The following is a 14,579-nucleotide window of genomic DNA, read 5'->3' as shown; positions in this document are numbered from 1 at the left end:
TCTCATCCTGGTGAATGCTGTGGAGGAAACGTTAAGCAGCAGATTGCCCCACTCTCAAACATCCTCCATTATAAAACCGTGGGGGAAAGAACAGTTCGGTTCCCAACTTTTACACATTAAATTTGCCATGTCCCAATATTAATACCAGCTGTTTATACCATCACGAAGCCCTAACAATTCACATGTCGCAAGGTTACGAGTTTTTACCCAGAGACCTTGCAAACAGAGTATATTCCCCTTTTCAAGAAAGAAATAATCATATGGAGAAGCAAAGCAGTTTTGATTCTCAACTTGTTCTGTGGGAAGAGTTGCATCACAAGACTTCCTTATGGAGATGAGGTGATGTATTTGAACTTTGGTCAACTGCTGAAAGTAGCTTTTAATCTTACAAATCACAGATGTTTCCTTTAGTTTCATTAAGTTAAGAAATATATACATTAATGACTGTGGCAGATGAGAACTTGCACAAGCAAGTGTTGGGGATACCAATCCTGTGTCTGTCTCTCTCTGTCTCTCTAGTCCCTTCAGTCATATGACATCCTGATACTAGTACTAGTAGTAGTAGTAGTAGTAGTTCTTCCATGAGGCTCGACTATGCAAACAAACAAAAACATCTCACTTGTGGAATGGCAAGAGAAACAATGGCAAAGGTAAAAAAAAAGAGCCAGACAATTCCAGAAGCAAAAGAATGAAGAATCTTAAAACAACAAACAGGAAGTACATATTGTGTTTAACACATCAGCACATGGAACTTTTATTTTGCACTAATCGCAATCTGAAACGGGGTCCTGAAAGCAATTGCAGCACACCGTTGGCATTTTCCTCAAGTAGCATTTTTTCTTTCCATTTACACGAGCTGTAAACATTCCACAAGAGATTTTAAAAAAACACAACTTGTGTGAAACCAAGAACGCGGTACATTGATCAATGTATGCACGATTCATCACCAGAACCCAGCAATATAGGCCCACTAGTGTTTTGTGGTGTTGCGACGCCGTATGTGCAACACCTGACAATTCAATATACTGCAAGGTACTCCTTAAACGACAGAGGCCAATGTAAAAAATAATAATTAGCCCCTCGACTCCTGCCCACCTCCGCCCCCCCCATCCCAATGAGAAAGGAGGATCGAGACGACAAGCGGATGAAAAGTTGCAAAGAACACACAGAAGATGCTATGCTGACCAAGTACTGAGTATCAGCATTTGGACAGCGACAAGATGGGTGTGATCCAACACCTCAGTTTGGAAGGTCATCAAATAGTACACCTGTACTGCGACCTCAATGAGAACCGGTCCACAAGTAAACTGATGAGAGAATATCCCACAACAGCGACCGTAAAGATTGCACCTGCTGCGTTCAAATCGGCCGTACCTCTCAAAATATCCAACAGCAACATTTTTGAGAAAATTCAAAATCATTTCGTCCATGAAAATGGAAAGCAATTTTTACGAAACCTGAGAAAGAGCACATTAAAACATGCTACTCTAAATCAGTTATGCCTTCTCCAAACAACCTGTACAATGAAGGAGATATACATAAGATCAATGAAAATAAAGAAAGAAAACACCTTTCTTTTATCATTCACATAAAGCATTACTGCATTGTCATTCGATTGAGAATGCACGAACAGCGTTTATCGAGATGAACAAGGCATGATAAGATTTGATTATCGAAATCTTCTCATGGCATTGCGAGATCCTTGGAGAGACTATAGCATATTGAGAGTTCAGCTGGAGTATTGGCCTTGACCAAAACCAGCCTGGCTGTACTGATAGCCTCCCTGCTGAAAGTATTGTTCAAACTGCCCTTGGTTCGCATTCATGCTTCCACGGCCCGCACTCCAACCTCTTCCACCTCGACCCCTTCCGCGCGAATAGTTTTCACCTCCTCTTCCACCACTTCTGCCTCTTCCCCCATATCCTTCACCTCTTCTCCCACCACTGCCAGATCCTCCTCCTTCTCTTTCATAGTTACTGGTGCTGCCGCCACCACCTCCCCCAGAACCTCCATAGTTTCCTCCAGGTTGTACGTAACCAGTACTTCCACTACTGTAGCTATCTCTCGATACACCTTGTTCACTCCCATACCCAGAGCCACGTTGTGGACCACCACCATAATGACCTCCTCGTCCACCACCCCCATAATCACCCCCTCGTCCACCGCTCCCATAACCACCGCCTTGACTAGCACCCCTATAACCACCTTGTCCACCACTCCCATAACCACCACCTTGTCCACCACTCCCATAACCACCACCTTGTCCACCACCCCCATAACCACCACCTTGTCCACTACCCCCATAACCACCACCTTGTCCACCACCCCCATAACCACCACCTTGTCCACTACCCCCATAACCACCACCTTGTCCACTACCCCCATAACCACCACCTTGTCCACTACCCCCATAACCACCACCTTGTCCACCACCCCCATAACCACTTCCCTGTCCACCTCCCCCATAACCACCACCTTGTCCACCACCCCCATAACCACCGCTGCCGTAACCTCCTCTTGAAACACCACCAAAATTGCCTCCTCTGCTCTCACCATTATAGCCAATATGAGAACCACCATATCCTGGGGAAGGCGGAAGAAAAATGGAATATGTGATTAATTTTTAATCAAACACTTTCACACTACATTTACTAGAAACCAACGCATAAATGGGGGTGGGGGAAGGGGGTGGAAAGAACCTTGCTACAAAATTTCTACAAGTTGTATAATATGCACGGCAACAATAAAATTGCAAAGAAGACAAAGTTTAGGAACATTATGTTACGTAGAAGGAGGGTGGGGAAGAGGATCCATAGCTATACTGTGTTAATTTCAAGGAAGCTAGATTGCTATGTATCAGGGACTTGTCAAAGTCCTTTTGTTACAGGATGCTGAGGGGGCAGCATATGTAATTTATAGACAGGATAGTCATGGTAATATTGTATGCAGAAACACCTCTTGTTTGCAGGTGGGGCAAGGTGAGGACTTTGTCACAAAAAGTCACACACTTCAAAAAAAGGCCATCATCATCTCTCAGGCCAATGTGTGCAAGCCATGGTGGTGTAATGTGCTGTATGGCCTGGAAGTAGGGAAATGTTTATTTTTATTGGGGCCACCCCATGAGCAGGACAGCTCAAAGGAGAACTCCAGAAGGATGAGGAAGAAGTCTGAGGAAGAAGAAGCAGAGAGGATCGAGACCAAGAAAAAGGGCCTCGAGAGGAAAGAAAGGGCACACCAGAGCTCCTGGCGTGCAGAAGGAGAGTGAAGAAGTTCTTTCTAGGTTTTGCTTGCTTCTCGTTTTTGGCTGACTTCGTCGCTGGCTCTGTTCCATTGTTGCACATGGAGGATGGTCCTCTGAAATGTGGACACTGTCTAAGCTACACCATCGCTAAAGGAAAGTCCTCGCCTGCAATTTTAATGTTTGTGCAAGTGCAATCCGTGGCGCCCAGTGTGGGTTAGGATTTGCTCTATATTTATGTCCTTATATACAAGAGTACACATTCCCTTTTCCCTCTGTGTCTGTTGATCGCATGGTTTGTCCCAAACTACTCATCCTGTCCACCCTTACCCCCATATTCATTATAAATAAACCTTTAAAAGGTAAGAGAAATATGTTAATTCCATCTGCTTCCCATGCGTGCCACCTCCCCAAATTAGGTTAATTTGGGCGACCTTGGGGAACGGTAAAGTTTGAGAATAAAAACTCAGTACAGGACCGTTTTGGAAATCCGAAGGCATACGCAAGACCTTTGACGTGAGGCATAAGACACAAGTGAGCCTCAGATGTGACATCAAGGTCAGAAGTTTGGGTTTTGTACTTTTAAATACCGGTTTGTGATATGTTTGCTTCACATTTACTCTCTTTTTAACGTTGGTGTGTATACAAACCATTATAAAACAGAAGAATCTGAGAAATTATTCTTTGCTGGGATCTCAGGTTAAAATCTCAGACAGAATAATCTATTGTCATGTTGTCCGAATCTGTCCACAACTTTGATATATCGTGCTATATATCGTTTTTGGTCGTCACTCAATGGTGAAGGATCACTTAAATAATTACAATTATAGGATCCTGATCTTCACCGAAATAAAATCAATTAGTCCTTGTCACACACCCCTGGTGTTGAACCCTGGTGTTGGGCTAGCGGCTAGGGTGTCAGCTTAGGATCCTAGGATCCTGGGTTCGAAACCCGGTCGATCGCTGAATTAACGCCAGGGGGGTTGACTCAGCCTGTCATCCTTCCGAGGTCGGCTAATTGAGTACCAGTTCACTGGTAATCCCTGCTTGTCGTTAAAGGCGGCAAAAAGGGTTGGCGTCAGGAAGGGCATCCGGCCGTAAAACATTGCTTCAAAAAGGGGACCGAAAAACAACAACTACCACGGTTCCCGAAAAAGGCCAACCCCCGCTTGCGGGGAAAAATGGCCTCTAAAGGTGGTTTTACACACCCAACCTGGTCCCTGGTGTTGGGCTAGCGGCTAGGGTGCCGGCTTAGGATCCTAGGATCCTGGGTTCGAATCTCGGTCGATCGCCGAATTAATGCCAGGGGGGTTGACTCAGCCTGTCATCCTTCCGAGGTCGGCTAATTGAGTACCAGTTCACTGGTAATTCCCTGTTTGTCGTTGAAGGCGGCAAAAAGGGTTGGCGTCAGGAAGGGCATCCGGCCGTAAAACATTGCTTCAAAAAGGGGACCAAAAAACAACAACTACCACGGTCCCCGAAAAGGCCAACCCCCGCCTTGCGGGGAAAAATGGCCTCTAAACGGTGGTTGGTACACACCCAACCTGTCCACAAAGTTTCATCCGAATCCATCCACAACTTTGAAATATCCTGGTCACAGACAGACAAACAAATGAAAAATCGGTCAGAGACCGAGGACTTGCCGGAATGTACTTTTTTATCGGCCATTTTGGACAAATACGGCGGCCGAACCACGTGACCGATGACATCATTATTTGTTTTCTAAACTAATTTATTCCTTGATGATGCTCAAGAAATTTCATCTTGATCGGATGAAGTTTTGTACTTGTCGAATTATGACGTCATAATGGAGGCACCAATGACATCATCATTAACATATTTTATTCCCCATGGAGAGTTCTTTACAATGAGCCATGTCTCAATTTTTTCTATTCAGCACTTTCGGAGATATAGAAGTGCAAAGTTTTTCCGTTTTTCCAAGATGGCAGCCGAACCACATGACCGATGACGTCATCAATTGGGCACAGTCTATTCCAGGGCAAGACAAATATGTGTGTAAAGTTTGGTGATTCTACGTGCAACAGTGTAGATATAGTGCTGCGCACAGACAGACAAACAGACAGACAGATGAAAAATCGGTCAGAGACCGAGGACTTGCCGGAATATACTTTTTTTATTGGCCATTTTGGACAAATATGGTGGCCGAACCACGTGACCGATGACATCATCATTATTTGTTTACTATCATCTATTTTGTCATCATTATCTAAACTAATTTATTCCTAGATTATTGTCCCCCGTCGCACGGCAGAGCGAAAGGGAGACTATGGTTTTCCCCTCCGTGCGTGCGCACGTGCGTGCAGGCGGACGTGCGTGCAGGCGGGCGTGCGTAAGCGAAGGACCGCATTCAAATTTGGTGTGTGGGTGCAACCCACGTCAAAATCCAAGATGGCCGCCGCCATGTATGTCTGACGCCATGTATGTCTGAACCTTGTGAGCGGAATATCTTGAAAAATAAGCGAAGTACCAACTTCTAATCTGGTGTGTGGGTGTATCTAGGTATAAGGAAGAACGCTATTGAACATTTGGCCACCACGTCAAAATCCAAGATGGCCGCCGCCATGTATGTCTGAACCTTGTGAGCGAAATATCTTGAAAAATAAGCAAAGTACCAACTTCGAATCTGGTGTGTGGGTGTATCTAGGCATAAGGAAGAACGCTATTGAAAATTGGGTCGCCACGTCAAAATCCAAGATGGCCACCACCATATATATGTCTGAACCTTGTGAGCGAAATATCTTGAAAAATAAATGAACTACTAACGTCTAGTCTGGTGTGTGGGTGTATCTACGCATAAGGAATAACGCTATTGAAAATTGGGTCGCCACGTAAAAATCCAAGATGGCCACCGCCATGTATGTCTGAACTTTGTGAGCAGAATATCTTGAAAAATAAGCGAAGTACCAACTTCTAATCTGGTGTGTGGGTGTATCTAGGCATAAGGCAGAACGCTATTGAAAATTGGGTCGCCACGTCAAAATCCAAGATGGCCGCCACCAAATATATGTCTGAACCTTGTGAGCAAAATATCTTGAAAAATAAACGACCTACTAACGTCTGATCTGGTGTGTGGGTGTATCTACGCATAATGAAGAACGCTATTGAAAATTGGGTCGCCACGTCAAAATCCAAGATGGCCACCACCATAGATATGTCTGAACCTTGTGAGCGAAATATCTTGAAAAATAAACGAACTACTAACTTCTAATCTGGTGTGTGGGTGTATCGACGCATAAGGGAGAACGCTATTGAAAAGTGGGTCGCCACGTCAAAATCCAAGATGGCCGCCACCAAATATATGTCTGAACCTTGTGAGCAAAATATCTTGAAAAATAAACGAACTACTAACGTCTGATCTGGTGTGTGGGTGTATCTACGCATAATGAAGAACGCTATTGAAAATTGGGTCGCCACGTCAAAATCCAAGATGGCCACCGCCATGTACGTCTGAACCTTGTGAGCGGAATATCTTGAAAAATAAGCGAAGTACCAACTTCTAATCTGGTGTGTGGGTGTATCTAGGCATAAGGAAGAACGCTATTGAAAATTGGGTCGCCACGTCAAAATCCAAGATGGCCACCACCATAGATATGTCTGAACCTTGTGAGCGAAATATCTTGAAAAATAAACGAACTACTAACTTCTAATCTGGTGTGTGGGTGTATCGACGCATAAGGGAGAACGCTATTGAAAATTGGGTCGCCACGTCAAAATCCAAGATGGCCGCCTTGCGTATTCCACTTTGTCAACTCGCATCACTTCACCGACGGGGGACCTAGGCGTAATGCTTGTGCTCAATAAATTTCATCTTGATCGGATGAAGTTTTGTACTTGTCGAATTATGACGTCATAATGGACGCACCTATGACATCATCATTAACCTATATTCCCCATGGAGAGTTCTTTACAATGAGCCGTCTCAATTTTTTCTATTCAGCACTTTCGGAGATATAGAGGTGCAAAGTTTTTCGTTTTTTCCAAGATGGCGGCCAAACCATGTGACCGATGACGTCATCAATCGGGCACAGTCTATTCCAGGGCAAGACAAATATGTGTGTAAAGTTTGGCGATTCTACATGCAACGGTGTAGACATAGTGCTGCGCACAGACAGACAAACAGACAGACAGACAGACAAACCAACCGATCAACATACTTGCCGGAATCTTTTCCGGCAAGTAATAAACAAGACAAACAGACAAACAGGAGTGAAAACAACCTCCATCCACCATCGGTGGCGGAGGTAATAATGGATTTGAACCTAAGATCTCAACATCATGATCTATGTACCTGAATGGGAATGCCAAACAGGCCAATGTACAAATGTCAATCCTTGATCAGTGAGAAAAGTGACTAATGTTGGGAAAAGTGTTGTAAGACTGAATTTTTTTTTTTTTTGCTGATGGAGTGACAACAGAACTTTGCAACCAAAAGATTTAAATCAATCGTAAAACAATGAAAACCGTACCCTGTTGCCCGCCATCCGACCAACCACCTTGGACTTTGCTTCCTCTGCCACTGCCCTGACCACCACTTCGACCACCTTGGTCGTAACCTCCACCAGTCCCACCACGACCTCCGCCACGGCTAAATGACTGTTGGTCTTGTTTCTGCTGCCAGGGTGGCATCTCTGGAGGTGGTGGTTCAATCTCATTGGGTCGTCCACCTCTGTCTGGCACGCGGCCCATCCTGACCTGTACGTACAAGACAACAATCTGAAATGGTTACCAATTTGGGTCAAACACTACCAAAGTAACTCAATGACGGTCCAAAAAAAAAAATGGTTTGACTGGGTGAAAGGAAATATTTGGTGACATGAACAAGATGAAGTAAAATTATGAGTGAGTATAAATGCCATGCCTTATTGATAGGGCAGGAGGTTTTTTCACGCAGTGAACCACTGCTGGTCTTGTACAGTCGTGATAAGTCATCACGAGCTGCAAGCAAGTGCGCAAGTGTAATTGTTGGCATGTTCTGCAGCATTCTACGCTTTGGGTGGTACACCTTTCCCATCGCCTCAATATTGGCCTGTGTAAACAAAGCAGACTCAAAAACAAACAAAAAACTTTTAAACATTTCAAATGACCTCTTGGCATACAACTCCAGCATCGAAAGAAGATTTATCACAAAGAATCAGAGGCATAACATTTTGGGTTCAACAGGTCAAAGGTCATGAAAATTTTGCAGACCATAACTCGAGTTAAAAGCATCTGATGTTTCTCTACTACTAATCTGCCTTTTCTCTCTCAGGTGACCTTTAATGTTTCAGATGACCTTTAATTGAGATAAAACGTAAGTGGGTTGACATCTCATGTGGGTGGAGACATATCCAGACACAGTCACGTCAAATTCTACTTTTTCTCATTATTCAACCTATAAACCACCGGGTTTTTTTGTATACCAAGTCAAGGCTCGTAGAGGGGCTAGATCATTGAATGGATCAGGACATAACAGAACAAAAGGAACATTAGAAAGAGGGGGAAACATCAATAGCAGGGTTGAGGAACAAAATAGGAGACAAAGAAAAAAAGTGGAGGCATCCTCCTCCATCCTTCCCCTCACTTCTAATGGCACCTCAGCCGACTCCACTCGTGAGAAGGCTGAATGCCTCAATTTTGTGTTTGCTTTCAAATCTTGTGTACCCAAATCCCTCACTCTCTTCATGCACTCTTCCCAGTCGTAGCAAACTGTTCCTGGACCCTGTCTTTTGCACCTGAGAAGGTGGAAAAGGTTCTTTCAACCCGAGAATCTGACTGCAATTGGATCGGATGGCATTAGCTCGTGTGCCATAAAACCTATCTGCTGTTCTTGCACATCCTCATTCTGCTCTGTTCACTCAGTCATTCTCTCTGGGACAGTGTCCGTCTGCCTGGAAGAGAGCCAATGTCACTGCAATACACAAACATGTGCAAAAACGGATCCCCTCAACTGCAGGCCTATTAGCTTGCTTCCAATTATAAGCAAGATCATGGAATGCATCATTGCAGTTGACATCAAATCTTTCCTTTTCTCCAATGGCCGAATAGAAGATCATCAATTCATTTTCCGACCCGGTCATTTTACTTTGGATATGCTGCTCCAACTCTCTCAACATGGAGGGAAGCCTTGAATATCATTTGTCTGGATTGAAAGACATATCCCAAGTGTTTGAGCAGCTTGTGATTTTGTCAAGGTCTGAAGATAGGGAAAGGGCTACAGCCTGCCTGTCTGAAAGATGAGGGATGTCACGGCAGAGAGTGGAGTCATCAGCAAATATAAAAAGGGGATTTTCTAGAGAGTGAGATCATTGATCAAGATTAACAATCGGGCATTCTTCCATAACAGCTATAAACGTCATGTGTGCATGATATTAAATAAATAAATAAATAAATAAAACCATCGGTGAAGGAAGTTGAAAAGGCAATGCACATTCTAGGCAGAACATCAAGGAAATTACCTTCGCTTTATCAGACCAGCCAAAGGACTGCACGGTCACATCCAATCGCTTCAACAACATTTGCCGTCTCACTTCATACTCGTTGATGAGGGTGTCATTGATCGCCTGCAGTTTGTCCTGCAATGCATTAAGTATATCCCCCATAAGTACAATCAAGGAAACAGAGAAATGGAGCAGACAAACTTTGTGTGTTCAACTCTACTCAGAAACCCCTGGTGAAGGGGGTAGGGGGAAGGGGAGGGGCATGGATGATAGTGGCAAGGGGGAGATGAATGGTGGGAGGGGTAACAGAAGATTGATTTAAAACTATATGGAAACTTGATTTGCAAAACATTACCAGCCAATATTTCAAAGCAAGTCAAAGTTGTAATCCATTGGTGCAAGTTAAATGAGCAATCATTGGCAATCTCATAATTACAAAAAAAGGAAAACTCGTTGCATAGATATCTGGATAAAGAAAGACAAAGGAGATCGATCCACAGAATTGGTAGTGATATCGCATGAATGAATGAATGATCGTTTCAAGGCCATTTTCCCCGCTAGAGCGGGGGTTAGCCTAGCGGGCCCCACGACAATCATGGTTCCCTGTTTGAGGCAATGTTTTTATGGCCGGATGCCCTTCCTGACGCCAACCCTTGGTCGCCTCTTACGATGCGCAGGGATACCGTGTACCTATTCTAAATCGGGGTACACACCGTGATCATTCATCCCAGCAAGCTGGTACTCAATTTGCCGACCTCAGGATGACAGGCTGAGTCAACCCCCCTGGCGTTAATTCAGCGATCGACCGGGATTCGAACCCAGGATCCTAGGATCCTAAGCCGGCACCCTAACCGCTAAGCCAACACCAGGCATATTACAAAATATTCACACATTAATTAGATCGATCAATCGATTGAATATTTGGTTGGTGGAGACTAACATTTTGATCCACAGATTAATTTTCATGTTTTAGATGCTGGACTCGATTTTTGTTTTCTTTCGGTGTTGTTGTGCTATTGACCAAAATGTGGTGCTTGCTCAATTAACAGAAGGCAAATACTATCATGATTCATTTGACTTATAAAACTATAATCAAAACCAATTTGGGAGCAAAGGGTAGAAACACTTTCATTCAGAGAGTAGTTAATGGATGAAACCAACGTTGAGCACATTGCGGCGGGAGGTTAAAATCCCGCGATGTATCAAACGGTTTAAACTCGTGGAGAAGTACCAAATGATGGCGATATTATGGTTGCGCATGCGGGATTGTGGAGAAACACAAGAACCTTATAGCTTTTATAACCAAACGGGGTTATTCCTGAAAAACAAAAGCACGATAAAATGAATGAAAAATAACAATATACAATGAGGTAAAATAAATCCTACAAAAACTAAGGCGCCTCACTCCAGTCAGTAGCACAGACGGGGAGAGGGACAAAACCGGGTGACTTGTCTTTCGGTGGTAGCAGGGGAGGGGAGAATGGGTGCGGAAGCAGCCATGCGCAGGCGATGGAGGAGGAAACAAGCAGGACGATAAACCAGCAGGCAGGCGAAGGCAGGCAGGACGGCCTCCTCGCTCCCAATTCTCCTCACATCTCTTCCAGTTTTTCTCACAAAACAGCGAGCTCCTCAGTACAATCAATCCGCCCGATCTGGGCTCCTTACACTCATCAGAACTCCACAAACACTTGTGCGTCATAAGCTCTTCCCCCTTCTCCTCAGAACTCTCACAATCCTCTCAGAACTGTTCCTGCTTCTCTGAACATGAACCGAGAGCTACTGGCTCCTCCCTAAACAACCACCCATCCTCCCTTCAGGTGTTGAGCTCCACCCACTTCAAGAGATGATCATAGCTCTGCCCCCCTCTCTCCTCGCCTGGCAGAGTCCCATTGCTATCTGCCTCGTTCTTCTCTGCTCTACAGAGCTGTGACCCTGTGCACCCGGCGGATGTTTTTACAGGGAGGTTTGTACGCACATTTAATTAACTTCATCCCTAACTATTAATTACAAAGCACCACCCCTACACGTATGGTGCACCTTCAAACAGAAAATCCTTAAGCAAATGCCTCCCCCACTTCTTACATCAAGATTTGCTTCCTACTCACACACTGACCATACTACTCTATACAGTTGTTTCTCTTCTAAGGTGATCTCTTACCCTCTCCATAAACGTAACAGTAGTTTATGAACTCTCTAGTTAATGTATGGACCAGTCACCCTGGAAAGGTAGTGGCAAAAAGGTAGTTTTGTTTAAATTTGAGTTACATAGGTACCTAGAAGCATTGGGAATGGAGCAGTACTGCACATGGATATTGCCAGGACTGGTGGGAAGCTTGTATACATGTGTGATTGATGTCTGTGATAGGGTCTCATCAGAAGGTCAATGGGCTGTTGGTATTCAGTCATTACTCACCCTACAGCAGTCTTGACACCCTCTTCCACCCCTCCCTTACTCCCCCACCAAAACACATTATGTATATTCAAGAAAAAAAAACCAGACACACTGGTGATGTCTGTGCTGGCCCAACTGTTCTTCTCTCCCTTCCCCATCCCTCACTCCCCTAAGTGAAATATAGTACATAAAATGATAAGCAGTTACATTAGATTAACGAAGTGCTCAAAGACCACAGGCGTACGTACCTCAAATGGCCTCCTACTCTGTCAAAGTTTATTGGAACTTAACGGTACTTTAAAGCAAAACATTTGACACTGAATATTTAAAAGAAAAAGAAAAATTGTACAATTGCACAAAAAAAAAAAAAAAAAAAAAAATTAAACTTCAAGTTGAAATTATGAGCTTTAGAAAAAAGAAAACGGATTACTCTGTGCCCATGGGAAGTTCTCCAAACTCAGCGAAACAATACAGGAATAAATAAACCATTCATTTTCAAATATTCCATTATAACCATACGTACCCAGTGGAACGGACCAAGGCTTTTCTGCAGGACTGGCTTCCCCATGTGATTTGCTGGCACTTTAGTCAGAGCTTCCTTCAGCTAATGAAAAAGAATGAATATTGAATACACCGTCATGGTCACAAACTCTTCTTCATTCTGTACAAGTATGAAAAATACAAAACAGAAGGATTCGTTTTGTCTGGAAAATGACTAGGGCACTACGGCACTGTGCAATGATGCAATATCACAACTGTGACAGGACTAGAGATGCCTTCAAGGCTGCCGTTTCACTATGGGTGAGTACATACCCAAAAACAATCTACAAGCATGTAACCTCACTTACCTGCACAAAGTTACTCGAATGGATATGCTTGCTTCAATCGGACGCCAAGTTCCATGCGCTTCAGCAGCAGCCCTTAAAATTATGCTTTTTTTTTTCAAATAAATCAAGATAATTACCAGAGACATCTTTACTATACCTGGTGAGATACTGATCTCACCCTTCTACAAATTTCCCCTTCATCCCATTTTGTCTGCTCTTCCATGAGCCTCGGTACCTATGTGTGTATAATCTATAAATGTATAAAAGCGAAATGTTTGTTACTGGCGAAAATCGAAGATTTTTCAAGTATATTGGTTGGTCTTGTGCGTTGTTCTGTCTGTCTGTGTATGTCTGTCTGTCTATTTGTCTGTCTGTCTATTTGTCTGTCTGCCTGTCTATTTGTCTGTCTGCCTGTCTATTTGTCTGTCTATTTGTCTGTCTGTCTATTTGTCTGTCTATTTGTCTGTCTATCTATTTGTCTGTCTGTCTATTTGTCTGTCTGTCTATTTGTCTGTCTGTCTATTTGTCTGTCTGTCTATTTGTCTGTCTGTCTATTTGTCTGTCTGTCTATTTTCTGTCTGTCTATTTGTCTGTCTATTTGTCTGTCTGTCTATTTGTCTGTCTGTCTATTTGTCTGTCTGTCTATTTGTCTGTCTGTCTATTTGTCTGTCTGTCTATTTGTCTGTCTGTCTATTTGTCTGTCTATTTGTCTGTCTATTTGTCTGTCTATTTGTCTGTCTATTTGTCTGTCTGTCTATTTGTCCGTCTGTCTATTTGTCCGTCTGTCTATTTGTCCGTCTGTCTATTTGTCCGTCTGTCTATTTGTCCGTCTGTCTATTTGTCCGTCTGTCTATTTGTCTGTCTGTCTATTTGTCTGTCTGTCTATTTGTCTGTCTGTCTATTTGTCTGTCTGTCTATTTGTCTGTCTGTCTGTCTATTTGTCTGTCTGTCTGTCTGTCTGTCTGTCTGTCTGTGTGCGTGTCAGTCACCTACAGGTCACAATTTTCAACTGATCTTCACAACTTCACCAAATGGTAGAGTTGCTTATAAGCAAGAACCCTTTTGTTTTTGGAGTCAAAAGGTCAATAGGTCAACATAGGCCAAAGGTCACCAACTTTGTCAAATTTCTAAAATCCTCAATTTTCATCCGATTGACTTAAAATTTGAAGAGGATTTGTATATATGGTCACTGCATTCAACCACCTACTATTTTTGAGGTCAACATAGACCAACAACCTATTTTAGGGATTTTGCAAGTATCGTGCTATGTTTGTTTGTTTGAATGTTTGTGAACCTACTCCTCTGAGCTCCCAAGGTTAATTGGCACAAAACTTTATAGGACAACATATTTTACCACGATGCACCTAAATAGGGGATTTAAAACAGTTATTTTCTCACAATTCATAACTTATAAACATTTCAGCTACCACCTGTCACCATGATCTTTAAGGGTCGATCCACATGTACAAAGAATTATAAAGCCCAATTTTTTCGGATTCCAACACAGATACTGATACAATTCATGAGATGGTGAGCTCCGATCATCAAATATGTTATCAGTTGTGAATAACAACTCTTAAGACGTTACCATGGTCGGTAGTTCAGCAACGGAGTCACATGACCTCTGAAATGCACTAATTATTCAAAAACTGAAAATAGTACAAAGACCCTACACATCGATTTAA

General features: G+C 43.3%; 1 protein-coding gene across 1 annotated transcript in view; it reads right to left on the bottom strand.

Annotated features, from left to right (window-relative positions):
• Positions 1-724: 724 nt before the first annotated feature.
• The window catches only part of FAM98A (family with sequence similarity 98 member A), a 54,342-nt gene continuing 40,487 nt past the window's right edge, over positions 725-14,579 (bottom strand). The window contains exons 5-9 of the mRNA XM_068128429.2: positions 12,591-12,671; positions 9,694-9,810; positions 8,118-8,285; positions 7,726-7,951; positions 725-2,583 (exon numbers count right to left, since the gene is read on the bottom strand). Of these exons, the coding sequence (XP_067984530.1) occupies positions 1,730-2,583; positions 7,726-7,951; positions 8,118-8,285; positions 9,694-9,810; positions 12,591-12,671 (1,446 nt within the window). The 3' untranslated portion in view covers positions 725-1,729. The remainder of the gene's footprint in view (positions 2,584-7,725; positions 7,952-8,117; positions 8,286-9,693; positions 9,811-12,590; positions 12,672-14,579) is intronic.

This window comes from Myxine glutinosa, chromosome 9 (genome assembly GCF_964187855.1).
Source record: "Myxine glutinosa chromosome 9, kmMyxGlut1.1, whole genome shotgun sequence".
NCBI lineage: Eukaryota > Metazoa > Chordata > Myxini > Myxiniformes > Myxinidae > Myxine > Myxine glutinosa.
Note: the sequence above shows the minus strand (reverse complement) of the source record. Positions and strands in the feature narration are given on the sequence as shown.